This window comes from Ranitomeya variabilis, chromosome 2 (genome assembly GCF_051348905.1).
Source record: "Ranitomeya variabilis isolate aRanVar5 chromosome 2, aRanVar5.hap1, whole genome shotgun sequence".
Taxonomy (NCBI): Eukaryota; Metazoa; Chordata; class Amphibia; order Anura; family Dendrobatidae; genus Ranitomeya; species Ranitomeya variabilis.
Window position 1 is genome coordinate 722,680,659 of NC_135233.1, and position 13,859 is coordinate 722,694,517.

The 13,859-nt window shown below is 39.9% G+C and overlaps 1 protein-coding gene across 9 annotated transcripts in view; it reads right to left on the minus strand.

Annotated features, from left to right (window-relative positions):
- Positions 1–360: 360 nt before the first annotated feature.
- The window catches only part of FAM184A (family with sequence similarity 184 member A), a 313,220-nt gene continuing 299,721 nt past the window's right edge, over positions 361–13,859 (minus strand). For 3 of the 9 annotated variants that reach the window (XM_077289542.1, XM_077289543.1, XM_077289541.1), the window contains 4 exons: positions 10,194–10,311; positions 9,824–9,928; positions 2,683–2,882; positions 847–1,071 (listed from right to left, as the gene is read on the minus strand). In XM_077289542.1, coding sequence (XP_077145657.1) covers positions 990–1,071; positions 2,683–2,882; positions 9,824–9,928; positions 10,194–10,311 — 505 coding nt within the window. In that variant the 3' untranslated portion in view covers positions 847–989. Of the gene's footprint in view, positions 1,072–2,682; positions 2,883–9,823; positions 9,929–10,193; positions 10,312–13,859 lie in introns of all 9 variants that reach the window. The other 6 variants (XM_077289549.1, XM_077289548.1, XM_077289547.1 and 3 more) reach the window with 4 other exon arrangements.

A 13,859-nucleotide genomic window follows, 5' to 3' on the forward strand; every position in this document is an offset into this window, starting at 1 on the left:
ATAACCTTCTACCTATGCACAGTACACGCAGAAAGCTGCCTATCAGTGGTGGGGGTGAGGTTATGCAGCACTCAGCATTCAGAGAACTGATAGATCTGCAGCAGATAAAACAGTTTTTAATCAAACTGCAGCACTCAGTAAAGTAAGTGATACATTGCTGGAATCAGGGTCTCTGCCCCTACAATATGTTGCTCTCAGATGGGGTAGAAAAAAACATGGCAACAGATTCCCTTTAATGTCTTCAATAAAGAAAACAGTACATGCACTGATTTGTGGACCATTCCAAAAACTATGTTCATCTGTCCAGTTAAGGAAAGAATAAAAGACACAGGCTAGTCCAATAATAATACCAAACATTAATTTTATAAGAAAAAATATCTTTTATATATGTATAATAAAAGTGACTTCCATAGGAAATAACACACTGGGACGTAGGGTTTTATGTCGTTACAATAGGAATACAATAGCCATACATAGTATATACATACCAATCAGAAGCTGAGAATCTGAATCCAGGCACATTGTTATTTCTGGTGTCGAACTATCAAACATGATTTATCGGTAACTACAATTGTCTTTCCTAGACTTTTGAGCCCTGTGGCTGGATCTACTGAGAAGGCATCTCAATAACATCAGTGCAGAGCAATGTGGCGTGGATCATTCCAGCACTGAAGTATTTATGCTTGGCAGAAAAGAAATCGAAAAGAAGGAATAAATAGGGAAAGGAGGTAGCACAGTTAATCTACAAAATTCTTTTTTTTCTTTTTGTAAAATATAAAGGAGATTTTACTGGAAGGAACGCAAACACGCAGTGTTATAAAACGGTGCATTTCCAATTGGAGACAAACACCCTTGTTCACAGTGTTCGAACAAACAGTAGTCACGGCAAAGCTTGGTCACATAAGGGTTTGGTAAGATCATGCTTGTACAAAGAGTCCACATCAAAGCTGTGCCACAATAGAAAGAGAGACATTATCAAATACAGTCTCTTAGAAAGTGAAGTAGCGGGCAAACCATTCCTGGCGTTGTGGATCTGGTGATGCCACTGGTGAAGTGTCAGTCTGGGGAGGGCTGAATCCCAGAGAGAAAGAGAAACACATTACAAGGGATAATACACGTATAAAACACATCACACAAGTCCGTAAGAAAGCAGACGGAGCGGTCAGCAGCAAACAAAGCCAAAATCAATACCAATTCTTGTCCTTGTCCCTGTGTGACATGTCTGCGCATCCACTACATTGGAATTCCCCAGCAGCACAAGCTAGTGGATGCTAGGGAAGCATGGAGACTTTAGGAAATTGCCTTTGCTTTGTTTTTACCCCCTCTTTTAGCCTCCTTTTTAATTGCAACATAATTTGGGAGAAGTATGAATACCATGGTCAGCTCCCACGGAAATATGCTGGGCAAACACTAGATAATTGTCATCCGCTAAGCACGACACGCAATAAATGTGCAGACCAGGGACGCGCCGCGCACTAATATTACCCCGCAGTGTCATGCATTATTTAGGACACAAGTAAAAACAACAGATAGGACTGAAATACAGCTCAATGGAAGTGCTCATGTGAATGCCCAAATATTCGGGTGGGTTTACATTTAATAGACAAGGGGAAAGGAATTGTCTTCTTTGGTGCTGGGCTGAGATACAATAAAGTGGAATACAACTTCTCATTGTATAAAAGAAGCACACAGGGACAATCAATTACAGGGATATATATTTATATATACTTACATGCAGAACTGCAAACAGATATGTACATGCTTATCACAGGAGGCCATACAATACAATAAATATGCATGCTCTGGTGAACTCAATGAAAAGTATTTTCTTTTGATTTTATAGATAAATGTTGATATTTGCCACTAGAGGGCAGCACAGCATTTAGGTACTATAGCTAACCCACTATAATTTAGCTTTAGATCTTAGACTGTGCTGGAAAAGCTGCCATTATGGGAACAGCGGATTACACAACAGATCTAAATAATAGCAATTCACTTTCTGCCAATCAGCCTGCTTCAGTAAGAAAATACAAAACACTGAATATACCGAATGTACTGTGTAATAACAGATATTAGAATAAGTACATGCATCAGCCTTAAAGGGAGCCTTCTCATGTTGAAAATACTAGGTAACCTGCAGGCAGGATGTTACAGAGCAGGAGGAGCTGATCAGATTGTTATACATTATTGTAGGAAAAGTTCCAGTAAAACTTGCATTTTATTCATTGAAATCTCTGGAGTTTGTATATTTAGGAGTCCAGTGGGTGGTGCTACTCAGTGATTGACAGTCTTCCCTGTATGCCTGTGCATGCAGAGATAGATGTCAGGCATGGATCAGCACCGCCCACTGGACTCCTATACATACAAACGCCAGGGATTTCATTGACTAAAATACAAGTTCTATTGAATTTTTCCAACATCCTTCGGCTCATCTTCTCCTTCTCCATTGCATGATGCCCAAATATCGGATAGCATGTAGAATGTGAGAGGTTCCCTTTAAAATTGCATAATGGAAACTGATGCAAAACATAGGTATTCAAAGGAAGTAATGAGATGAAGTTGAAACAAATATATGAGCAAAAAGGAGCTCTAAAAAGAGGTTGCAAAGAAATAATTCAAGGCTATGTCAGGAGTCCGGCACTTTCACGACCAGCGGCAATTGACTGGTGAGGCAGTGCTCACCTCAAAAAGGTTTTGGCCTCTTTGGGCGGTAGCGGCTGTGGGAGAGGCTTGCTGCTGTTGAACTCAATATCGTGGATGGGTGAATTTGGAATGGGTTCCAGGCGGGTAGGATGTCCATTTCCCATTCCACTAGTCTCCACAGCACTTAAGTTAGGGGAACTCACAAACCTGTTTGAAGACTTATCGTTCTTCTTCTTTTGCTGTTTTTGTTTGAAAATAACACAAGTGAGTCATATAATAAAGTAACATATGTAAATGTATCCCATTTTCAGACTGTGCACCAGAAAAACCACCTTTTCAGCTAAACCGGTTGGATGTGTCACCTTTCACTATGCAATAAACTTCGCTGTCACCTCAAATTGGCGGGATACGTAAATGCCTTTTTTCCGGTCCGATGGGCGTCATTTTGTCTTCATTTCTCCACCCCATCCGTCCCTGTTGTCCGCAATATGTTAGTGAATTATAGTACTTGTCCTCCATCGTTGGCGTGTGTGCAATGCAATCTTCGCTCACGCACGCGCAGTATGCTTTGCCCAACTGCGGGCAAAGCCGAAAAGCATTACTGCGCATGCGCCCGCACACTATGTCCCAGAACACAGCGAAATACTTCCGGGACATAGTGCGCCGGCAGTGGAGGTGCGAGTACGGAATTTACAGAAAGTCAGTGTGTAAAATATAGTATTTGGTTATCTGTTAGTAGATTTTGTATAGAGTCAGTCATGTCTCTGAATTTTTGTGGACCGCATGAAGACCGGGACATGTGACATGACTATAATAAGAGAAGCACGTACATGACTCATGGACATCTGAATCCGGCCTAATGGTCTCAAGTTCCCATAATATAATGAATCGTATAACTTGAGGGACCGCTGTATTATGTAGGAATAATGCATTTACTATTAAGGATGTAAAACTACAGGCCACAATGATAAAATAGATGCAATAAATATTCTATAGTCTACAAGGGAAATATAACAATTCGCTCTCAATATCAATACTTGGCCTATGAGAGTTACCAGCCATGAGTACTTATTACCAATGTGCCACCACTGTAGTGTTAATGCACATAAACCTGCGTTACTTCTTCTCGCCCACGGAGCCGAGAACACTCAGATGGCACCGATGTGTACAATTTGCTAACTGGACGCGGTTAATGAGCCAAACCGGTCGAGTATCCTGGATGTGTATTACTAATTAATAGCAGAAGTGCTAAATGGAAGATTAAAGCTAGACTATTCTAATTAGGGGCTAATATTTCCAAGCCTTGTGTGTACTGGTCGAGATTTCCTTTCTGAAATGTCCAAGGTATTCTAGTTCACTATTCTTGGCTGCCACTGTCCATTTTAATGTAGTTTCTACTAATTGCTGTGAATACAATAATAAAACACTGCAGAAGCAAATGTGCGTTAAAAACACCATGTATGAGATCAGAGAGAACAGAGCTCCTACGGATTATATTTCGTGCCTCCATCAGGGGTTCTGTCTGCATTGTCGACACTTTTGATAGTAAAAGCACATTGCTGTACACAGGGTGCAATGCTATTTTTTTTGCTGTAAAACTGACAGACAAATCTTATAGTCAATGGGATCCCATGGTACTGCTTGCACTTATCCAATGATGCATCCATCAGTGTCTAGGCTTCTGTTATAAATGCAAGCCACGACACCAGTGTGAACAGAGCGTTACAGGCAACATATGCACTCCCTCTCATGGGAGAACCCCTTCTGAGTCCTTATGTTTCCCCCCACTAAGATAATAACACTTAATACTCACCTCCAATGCTGGCACCACTGTGTTGGCACCGGCTTTCCTGGGGATCGGGCAACATAATAATGATCCCTGCGGCCAATCAGCGCTGGCTCCTGCTCTCCGCTTCTTTGGACAAATTAAGACATCCAGAGGAAGTGAAAACTCCTACTGTCCACTCACTTCCTCCGGATGTCATTGATGTCCATAGGAGAAGAGAGTGATCCCACCACTGTTTGGCCACAGGAATTGTGTGACATTGTTCTAATAATTATATATATATATATATATATATATATATATATATATATATATATATATATATATATATATATATATATAAATATATATATATATATACACAGGGTGATTCAAAAAGGATGCCACAAAATTATATTCTCATTATTAATAACTTAGAGAACATTAGTTTATTAACATGAAAAAGCTCACTATCTAAGTTTTATCCATACATTACACATGTCCACAGTGATTTCCACTGGTGACATGGCAGATGTTTAGGCGGCAGGTCAGTTCTGTAAAGACGCGTGCCTGAGTATACTCTGATATGGACTACACTGTATCAGTGATGCACAGTCTCAGGTTTCGCCATTCCTTTTAAGATGCCCAGGTATTAGTGGCCAGTGAAAGCATCAGCGGCAAAAAGGAAGGCGACTTTAGACTTTGTGCCTGCTCAGTGCACAAAACAAGTTTACTTTGCTTGAGTCCATCATGTGCTCGATAAGAATCCTAACATTGTGGTGACTGGCCGCCCTACTTCAACTCCTGGAGATGGAATCTGCATGGCTTACAACACAGACGTCTTCATAGGATACACAATACTGTGGTTGGTGGCACCTGTAGCTCCATACCGGGCAGCCGGGTCGACTTTCTAGGACTGCGCTCATACACAGCTTGAGTCCTGCTTACTCTCTTCATACGGAGGCTTTGGCTGGCCCGGACTTCTCCCATGACATAAACACCCAGTGGTTTCAATCTGTTTTACCCAACGTGAAATGCATTTTCTATAAGGAGAACATTTACCAAATTTATTCTGAAAGTTTCCCTGCACTGTCACAACAGACCCTGTTCTAGCCAATTCCAATGTGCAAAAAGCTTTTCCTTGTTTAATGTCTCCATCTTGTATGATATAATATGTAAATACATTTTATATTTGGCTCTTAAAATGTGAAAGTTGTTCTGTAATTGGTTGCGATGGGCCACATAGCAAATTTTGCTTTGATTTTCAGTCACTGGCCATGTACCGTGTTACTTTATGGGCCGTTACTTCTGCACCATCCTTTTTGCATCACCCTGTATAATGAATATAGCAATCTCCAACCACTTGTCCCATCACTGTCTCACTACGTTGTGTGGAAACAATCCTCAACAATGAAGTTGCAACACAAAGAAGCATAAGTAGTGGAATTATGAAAATCACAAGTTGGATATTTATTATACATATTATTCTCAGTTTATTTAGTATTCAGTATGAGCACCACGTGCAGCAATACATGAGGTTATTAACCCCTTTACGACATATGACTTATATGTACATCATATGCCATGTCCATGCCCTGCCTTTGATGTGGGTTTGTATGTCGAGCAAGCACCTTTTCATGCACATTTAATCAGTCATATGCCTTTAACAGTCGCTGGTGGAAGGGTGGAGCGGTGCTATGCCCATGGACGTTAACCAGTTAAATCCCACTGTAAAGCACTAACATCAGGATTTAACATGCCCAGGCCGAAAGTGCGTCATTCATCACGCTCATCGGTGTGCCTGTCATGTGATCGCACCAATGACTGTCATGACAGCCGGTTGTTTGCTGATGATCCCCGTGCCTGTCATTATGAGCGTTCTGTAATTTTCGGTCCCTGGCCGGTGTTCACAGGAGATTGTGATTTCTGCTACACATAGCAGTACCACAGGCGATCAGACGATCGCAGCTTCAAGGCTCTTAAGGGGACTATTAAATAAAATAAAAAGTTTAAAAAAAATGTTTAAAAATAGGAAAAAAAATAGGAAAAAAGACAAAGTTCACATCACCCTCCTTTTGCCACAATGAAAATAAAACAATAAAATAAACAACATATATTTGGTATCTCTGCGTTCAGAAATGTCAGATCGTTCAAAATATAAAATAAAAATAATCAGATTGGTAAACAGCACAACGAGAAAAAATCAAAATGCCAAAAATATGTTTTTTTTTGGCAGCTGCAACATTGCAATAAAATGCAATAACAGGTGATCAAACATCGTATATACTCCAAAATCAGTAAAAACATCAGCTCAGGACACAAAAAATGAGCCCTCACCTAGCCTCATATCCCAAAAAATGAAAGTGGTGGCAAAAGTAACATTTTGTTTTTCACACAAATTTCTGATTTTTTTTTTTCACCACTTAAAAAAAAAAAGAAATACATGTTTGGTATCGGCATACTCATATTATTGACTTGGGGAATCATATGAACAAGTCTGTTTTATCAGATAGTTAACATGGTAAATAAGAAAACTAAAATAAAAAAATAACAATTGTGGAATTGCGCTTTTTTTTTTAAATTTCACAGCACTAGGAATTTTTTTCCCGTTTTCTCGTATACTTTATACTAAAGTCAATGGAGTCATTCAAAAGTACAACTCGTCCCACAAAAAACAATCCCTCATATGGCCATATTGACAAAAAAATAAAAAAGTTTTGGCACTGGAAAGAAGGGGAGTAAAAAACAAAAACGGAATATGGCCTGGGGTTGAAGGGGTTAATGAGTGTCTGAGGAATGTTCAGCCATGCTGAACGCACTTGGGCACGCAAATCATCAAGATCTGCTGCTGGCAGCTCTATTGGCAATTGCTGACTTATGATGTACGAGATTTGCACCAAAGTGTACTAGAAACCGTTTTTCAACACTGCAACACAAGGACGCATGTTTCTCGTGGTACTGTGAGCAGCGTGTGTGGTCTAAACATGCTAACATGGTCTGCACATCTCCAGAAAAGTCTTCCATCGTGAACATCTTAGAGGTCATTGGTCGACAATAGTCAGCAATGGATCTTGGTGATTTGCTCAATACTTTTACTTCTCTGTGTTTCAATTTCAATATTAACGAGCGTATATTTAAACAAATAAATATGTGTGTGAATAGAAAAGTCTACACATCCCTGTTAAAATGCCAAGTTTATGTTATATGAAAATAAATCATACCAAGAGTGTGAATATAATATGTTTGATTCAATTGAAAAACAAACTGAATCTTTTAGGGTGGAAAAAAAAATAAAGAACTAAAATAATGTTATTGAATAAATATGCACACCCTTAACCTAATATTTTGTTGAAGAACCCTTTGAATTTATGACAGTATTCTATCTAGACTTTTTTCGATAGACGTCTATCAGCATGGCAGATCTAGAACTGGCAATTTTTTGCCCACTCTTCCTTGCAGTAGCGCGAGGACATCTCCTGCGTACAGCCCTTTTTAGGTCAACAGACTTTCAATTGAATTGACGAAGCCATCCATTTGATTTGGAGATATGCTTACGGTCGTTGCTGTACTGAAAGGTCAAATTCCTCTTAATTTTTAGCTTTTTAGCAGAGGCCAGCAGGTTTTGTTACAAAATTAACTGATATTTGGAACTGAGATAACCTATTTACAAAAAAGGTATATAGACTGATCATGAGTAAGACAGATTGACAAAACGAGTAGGTCTCGTCAACAGTAATTTATACCACATTGCCTATATTTTTGAAGTTTTTAATACTTTTATGAATGCTTTTTACTTTTTAAAATAAGCCTCTACTTTCGCTGGATGGTTTTGCCATTCCTCTTATAGCTATTAACTATTGAATACACAAGATATTTTGTATGTACTTTTTATATACCATCAATCTTAGATGTCCTATTTCATGTATTTTCCACGATTTTAATGACAATATTCACTTGATGTGTTTTAATGAGATTTAATAAAATTATTTTTTATTATACCCAGTGTGTAACATATTTTTCTGTAGGTTATATATGATATTTGGAACTGTTCATAATTACCTCCATTTTGACTAAAGGCCAGTTCCACCTGCCGAAAAAGAGCCACAAAGCATAAAACTGCTTCTACCATGCTTTACTGTAGGTATGGTGTTCTTTTGGTGATGCACAAAGTTGGCTTTGTGCCACACATGCCTTTTGGAATTATAGACAAAAGTTCAAACTTTGTCTCATCAGATCATAACACGTTTTGCTACATGCTTTTGGCAGACTTGAGGTAGACTTTTGGCAAAACATAGGCTGGCTTGGACAATTTTCTTCCATTATATTCCAGAAATTCCTACAGCTCCTTTAATACTGCTGTAGGCTTTTTTGGCAAATTTTCTTTTTATGTCTTAATCAATTTTTGATTGATGTCCAGTTCAAGGTAATTCTAGGTCACTGTTGTGCTAAATTTAAGCCACTTCTTGCGTCCGACTCGGAGTGTTTCATGGTATATCTAATGCATTGGGAATCTGTTTTAACCCTTTTCCTGACTGATATCTTCCAACAAAGAGAACCCTTTGATGCGTTGTAAGCTGTTTACAGAACATCTCTTTTCATGTAAAATGTCAGGAAAATTCTACTAGAACAGCTAAACTTTATATAGGGTTAATCACTGTAAATGTTGGCAACTGTGTACTGACAACCCCTTAACGTAAGTTTAAATGTGATTGCCTGTTTCTGGACACAACCAAATCCCCAATTACTGTATAAGAGGGTTTTTGCACTCATACAACCATATTATTTTAGTTTTGCTATTTTTTTTCTCTCCACAAAATGATTTCAGTTTGTTTGTCAATGGATTTATACAGATTATGGGTGGCTTATTCACACATTTTTTCCTGCGTTTTTTCTGCGCATTTTTCATGGGTGGAAAACAAACTGCACTTTATAATATCAGCAAGGTGAATGCGATTTCTGAAACCTCGGCACATGCTGCACACTTTTTCCTAGTGGATTTGAACCAACAGTGGTTTTTGCTTGCAGAACATCAATTGATTCACCATTTTTGAACCATTCAACTGGATAAGAAAAACTCAAATTAAAAAATGCATAAAAATGCACATATTTTACACTGCATTTTTCCTGCTGCAAATACTCAACATGAGCGCACATACCCTAGAGGTTGAAAAAGTTTGACATCCTGACATAATTCTTCTTGGTATGATTTTTTACATGACAAAAATCTAGCATTTTAACTGGGATGTGCAAACATTTCATATGATCCACTACATATTTATATATATACTGTGTATATATATAGAGAGAGAAAAGAGATTGTTTAAATTTAAATACACACATATATATATATATGTACACACACACCTACATACAGTATATTGTATAAGCCCTATTCAGTTCCACTATATTACATACCTTTACTAGAGGATTAATAACGCCAACATTAGGACTTGCATTAAACACTTTGTTGAAGTTGGTCTCACGGTTCACTAGCTCCAGTTGGTAGAACTTCTTGTCTTCCTGCAAAAATGAAAGTGTCATTCTGACTGTGCTTCTTTCCCCCAGTTTTGCACATTCAGATAATTGCTTTCAAACACATCAAGTATTAATATTTTAAGCTCAAATTGTTCGTTTGTAAATGTCGCTTTGTTTAATAATTGATTGGAATAGCTATTATTTATGAGGCTCCAGTTATTTAAAGATCACTGAATTGTTAATGACAATGGGTCTTGGTGGTAAACACTTGCAAACTCTTTAGAAAAGAAAGTCCAATAATATGTCTCACAATTAGTTTCTTGATAAGCTGGTCCCGTTCTGCAACCATGTCTTTTAATTCAGAAATGATTTGCAGGTCCTCTGGTCTTGACTCTCTGCTTTGGTATTTTTCCTCCATTTCTGATAACCTTTAATATACAATACCATAAGGTGATTCCTCATTCAGTTTAACCCAAGTTGGAAAACAAATTGTACAAGTACCAGAACAGATTACAAAAAAGAACAAATGTAGAATTTTCTTACAATGATGCAGAAAGCTGTAACTCAATGGTGTTAAGTGTCAAGTTACAGTTTTCTGTATGATTAAATAGTTCTCCCATTATGAGTTAGGTTAAAAAAATGCAACATCTGTAAACAGTGTAGATTATACATATGGAGCAAACATGGTTACCACCAACCATAAAACTGAGAATCAGTGTAAGGCCATGTTCACACGTTCAGTATTTGGTCAGTATTTTACCTCAGTATCTGTAGCTAAAATCAGCAGAGAGACAATCAGAGGAAAAGTATAATAGAAACACGTCACCACTTCTGTATTATCACCCACTCCTGGTTTTGGCTTACAGATACTGAGGTAAAATACTGACCAAATACTGAACCTGTGAACATGGCCTTAAAACGATACTCCAGGATCTGCGCGTCTTCTTGATGGTCCTGAGTAGTAAATTTCATGAACTACTTACTAGACAGATTCATATATTGGAGTCAAAACAAAAAGTCAAAACCGCACCCTTTTATATATAGATTGAAGGTCTCAGCGGACACAAGGGCGCACGTCCAAAACCAGGGAGCCCATCCCAGACAGTACCAAGACCACAAAAAAACAAAGAGACAGCGCCACAATGGATGGTGAAAAAATAGCTTACATTTATTCTGCCTCCTATAGCGACATTTCGGTCAACAGACCTTTATCAAGCACCTTGATAAAGGTCTGTTGACCGAAACGTCGCTATAGGAGGCAGAATAAATGTAAGATTCATATATTGGTCATGACAACTATTGCCCACAATCTTGGCGTACAAGAAGGCTACAGGACTGTCCTGGAAGAAAACCTCTGCAGCCACTGATCAGTGGAGACCATGTAAGGAAGACTGTGGCTAGCATGGGCACCTCCATTCAGCCAATAATGGTACTGTCAAATTTTTCCAGAGTATCTCTTTAAATTCTAATATCTATATATATATATATATATATATAATTGTCTAAGGGGTACTTCCGTCTTTCTGTCTGTCCTTCTGTCTATCTGTCAGCAACTTCCGTCACGGTTATTCATTCGCTGATTGGTCTCGCCAGCTGCCTGTCATGGCTGCCGCGACCAATCAGCGACGGGCACAGTCCGATTAGTCCCTCCCTACTCCCCTGCAGTCACTGCCCGGCGCCCGCTCCATACTCCCCGCAGTCACGGCTCACACAGGGTTAATGCCAGCGGTAACGGACCGCATTATGCCACGGGTAACTCACTCCGTTACCGCCGCTATTAACCCTGTGTGACCAAGTTTTTACTATTGAGGCTGTCTAGGCAGCTTCAATAGTAAAAACATGTAATGTGAAAAATAATTAAAAAAAAAATAACAAATCATTATATACTCACCTTCCGCCGCCTTTCCGACGGTGATCGGTCCATGCAAGCGGCAGGTTCCGGTGCTAAGTTTGGTGTGCGACAAGGACCTGCCATGACGTCACGGTCATGTGACCGAGACGTCATCACAGGCCCTGCGCGCCTGCGCAAGCAGGACCTGCCATGATGTCACGGTCATGTGACCGCGACGTCACCACAGGCCCTGCGCGAAGAAGCTGCGGTACCATGGGACAGGCAGGGACAGCGTCAGGAGCAGGTGAGTATTTCATGTTCACCTGTCCGCGTTCCATCCGCCGGGCACCGCTCCGTCTTCCCGTCCTCTTGCACTGACTGTGCAGGTCAGAGGGCGCGATGACGTATTAAGTGTGCGTGCCGCCCTCTGCCAGAACAGTCAGTGCTGAGAGACGGGACGCTGAGGAGCAGCGACGAGAGGTGAGTGTGTGATTTTTTTTTTTTTTTTATTGCCGCAGCAGCAGCAGCATTACATGTGGCACAATGCTGTATGGAGCGTCTATGGGGCCATAAACAACTGCATGGAGCATTATATGGGGCATCTATGGGGCCATAACTGCATGGAGAATTATATGGGGCATCTATGGGGCCATAACTGCATGGAGCATTATATGGGGCATCTATGGGGCCATAACTGCATGGAGCATTATATGGGGCATCTATGGGGCCATAACTGCATGGAGCATTATATGGGGCATCTATGGGGCCATAACTGCATGGAGCATTATATGGGGCATCTATGGGGCCATAACTGCATGGAGCATTATATGGGGCATTTATGGAGCCATAACTGCATGGAGCATTATATGGGGCATCTATGGGGCCATAACTGCATGGAGCAATATATGGGGCATTATATGGGGCATCTATGGGGCCATAACTGCATGGAGCATTATATGGGGCCATAACTGCATGGAGCATTATATGGGGCATCTATGGGGCCATAACTGCATGGAGCATTATATGGGGCATCTATGGGGCCATAACTGCATGGAGCATTATATGGGACATCTATGGGGCCATAACTGCATGGAGAATTATATGGAGCATCTATGGGGCCATAACTGCATGGAGCATTATATGGGGCATCTATGGGGCCATAACTGTATGGAGCATTATATGGGGCATCTATGGGGCCATAGCTGCATGGGGCATCTATGGGGCCATAACTGCATGGAGCAAAATACGTGACTGGGCAATATACTACGTGACTGGGCAATATACTACGTGGACATGCATATTCTAGAATACCCGATGCGATAGAATCGGGCCACCATCTAGTTACTATATAAACATTTTGTATTTTATAGTAGTAATTAGCGTGAAAGTAGCTAATCTCTACCATGATACAGAGGCAGCACTAATGTAATTCCCTGATGGTAGTGAGCTCCCGTATGAAAAGATGGAAACAATTCAGTTTTAAAGAGGACCTGTTAGTTGGTCAGAAGTGGCCACTTCTTGGTCTTATTTTATCACAGCTGATATGGTTCCAGAGATACAGACCTTTTTATTTAATGTGCAAATTTTCATGGTCTTTAAGAAGAGGGCGGTGTTCACAAGGTAATTATAATTAGCAGCCTAAAGACATGCCCCCCCAGCACCCTGTGAGCCCCCTTGGTAAAGATTTCAGAGCTATCTGATTTCAGCCATTTTAGTGCTGAGATAAGCTGACTGTGGAATATTTTAACAGGATCTAGAAGCTCCACAAAACTATTGTCTGTCTTGAGCCCTTCCTAATGTCACATGTCATGTTCGCTCCCTGAGACCCTCCACAAACATGGGGAAATACCATTATTAGCTCTTTTTCTCATTTCATGTCTTTTTATTTCATGTCTTCGACTAGCTACTACTTTAAATGGCCAATGTCTGTTCTCTACAAAGAAAAATAAATATGACAAGCCTTCTATCATTTTAGGAATAGCAACTAAATCAATACTCTACTGGAAGGCAGAAAAATCAAGAATGAAGATGTGCAACAAAAAGATCCCTTCTCCTCTGATGGTTGATTGCTCGCTCAGAAGCGCAAGCAGCTTCTGTAATTGTTTGAACAGCAGCCAGATTTTTGTGCACAGACATAAAGAGAGA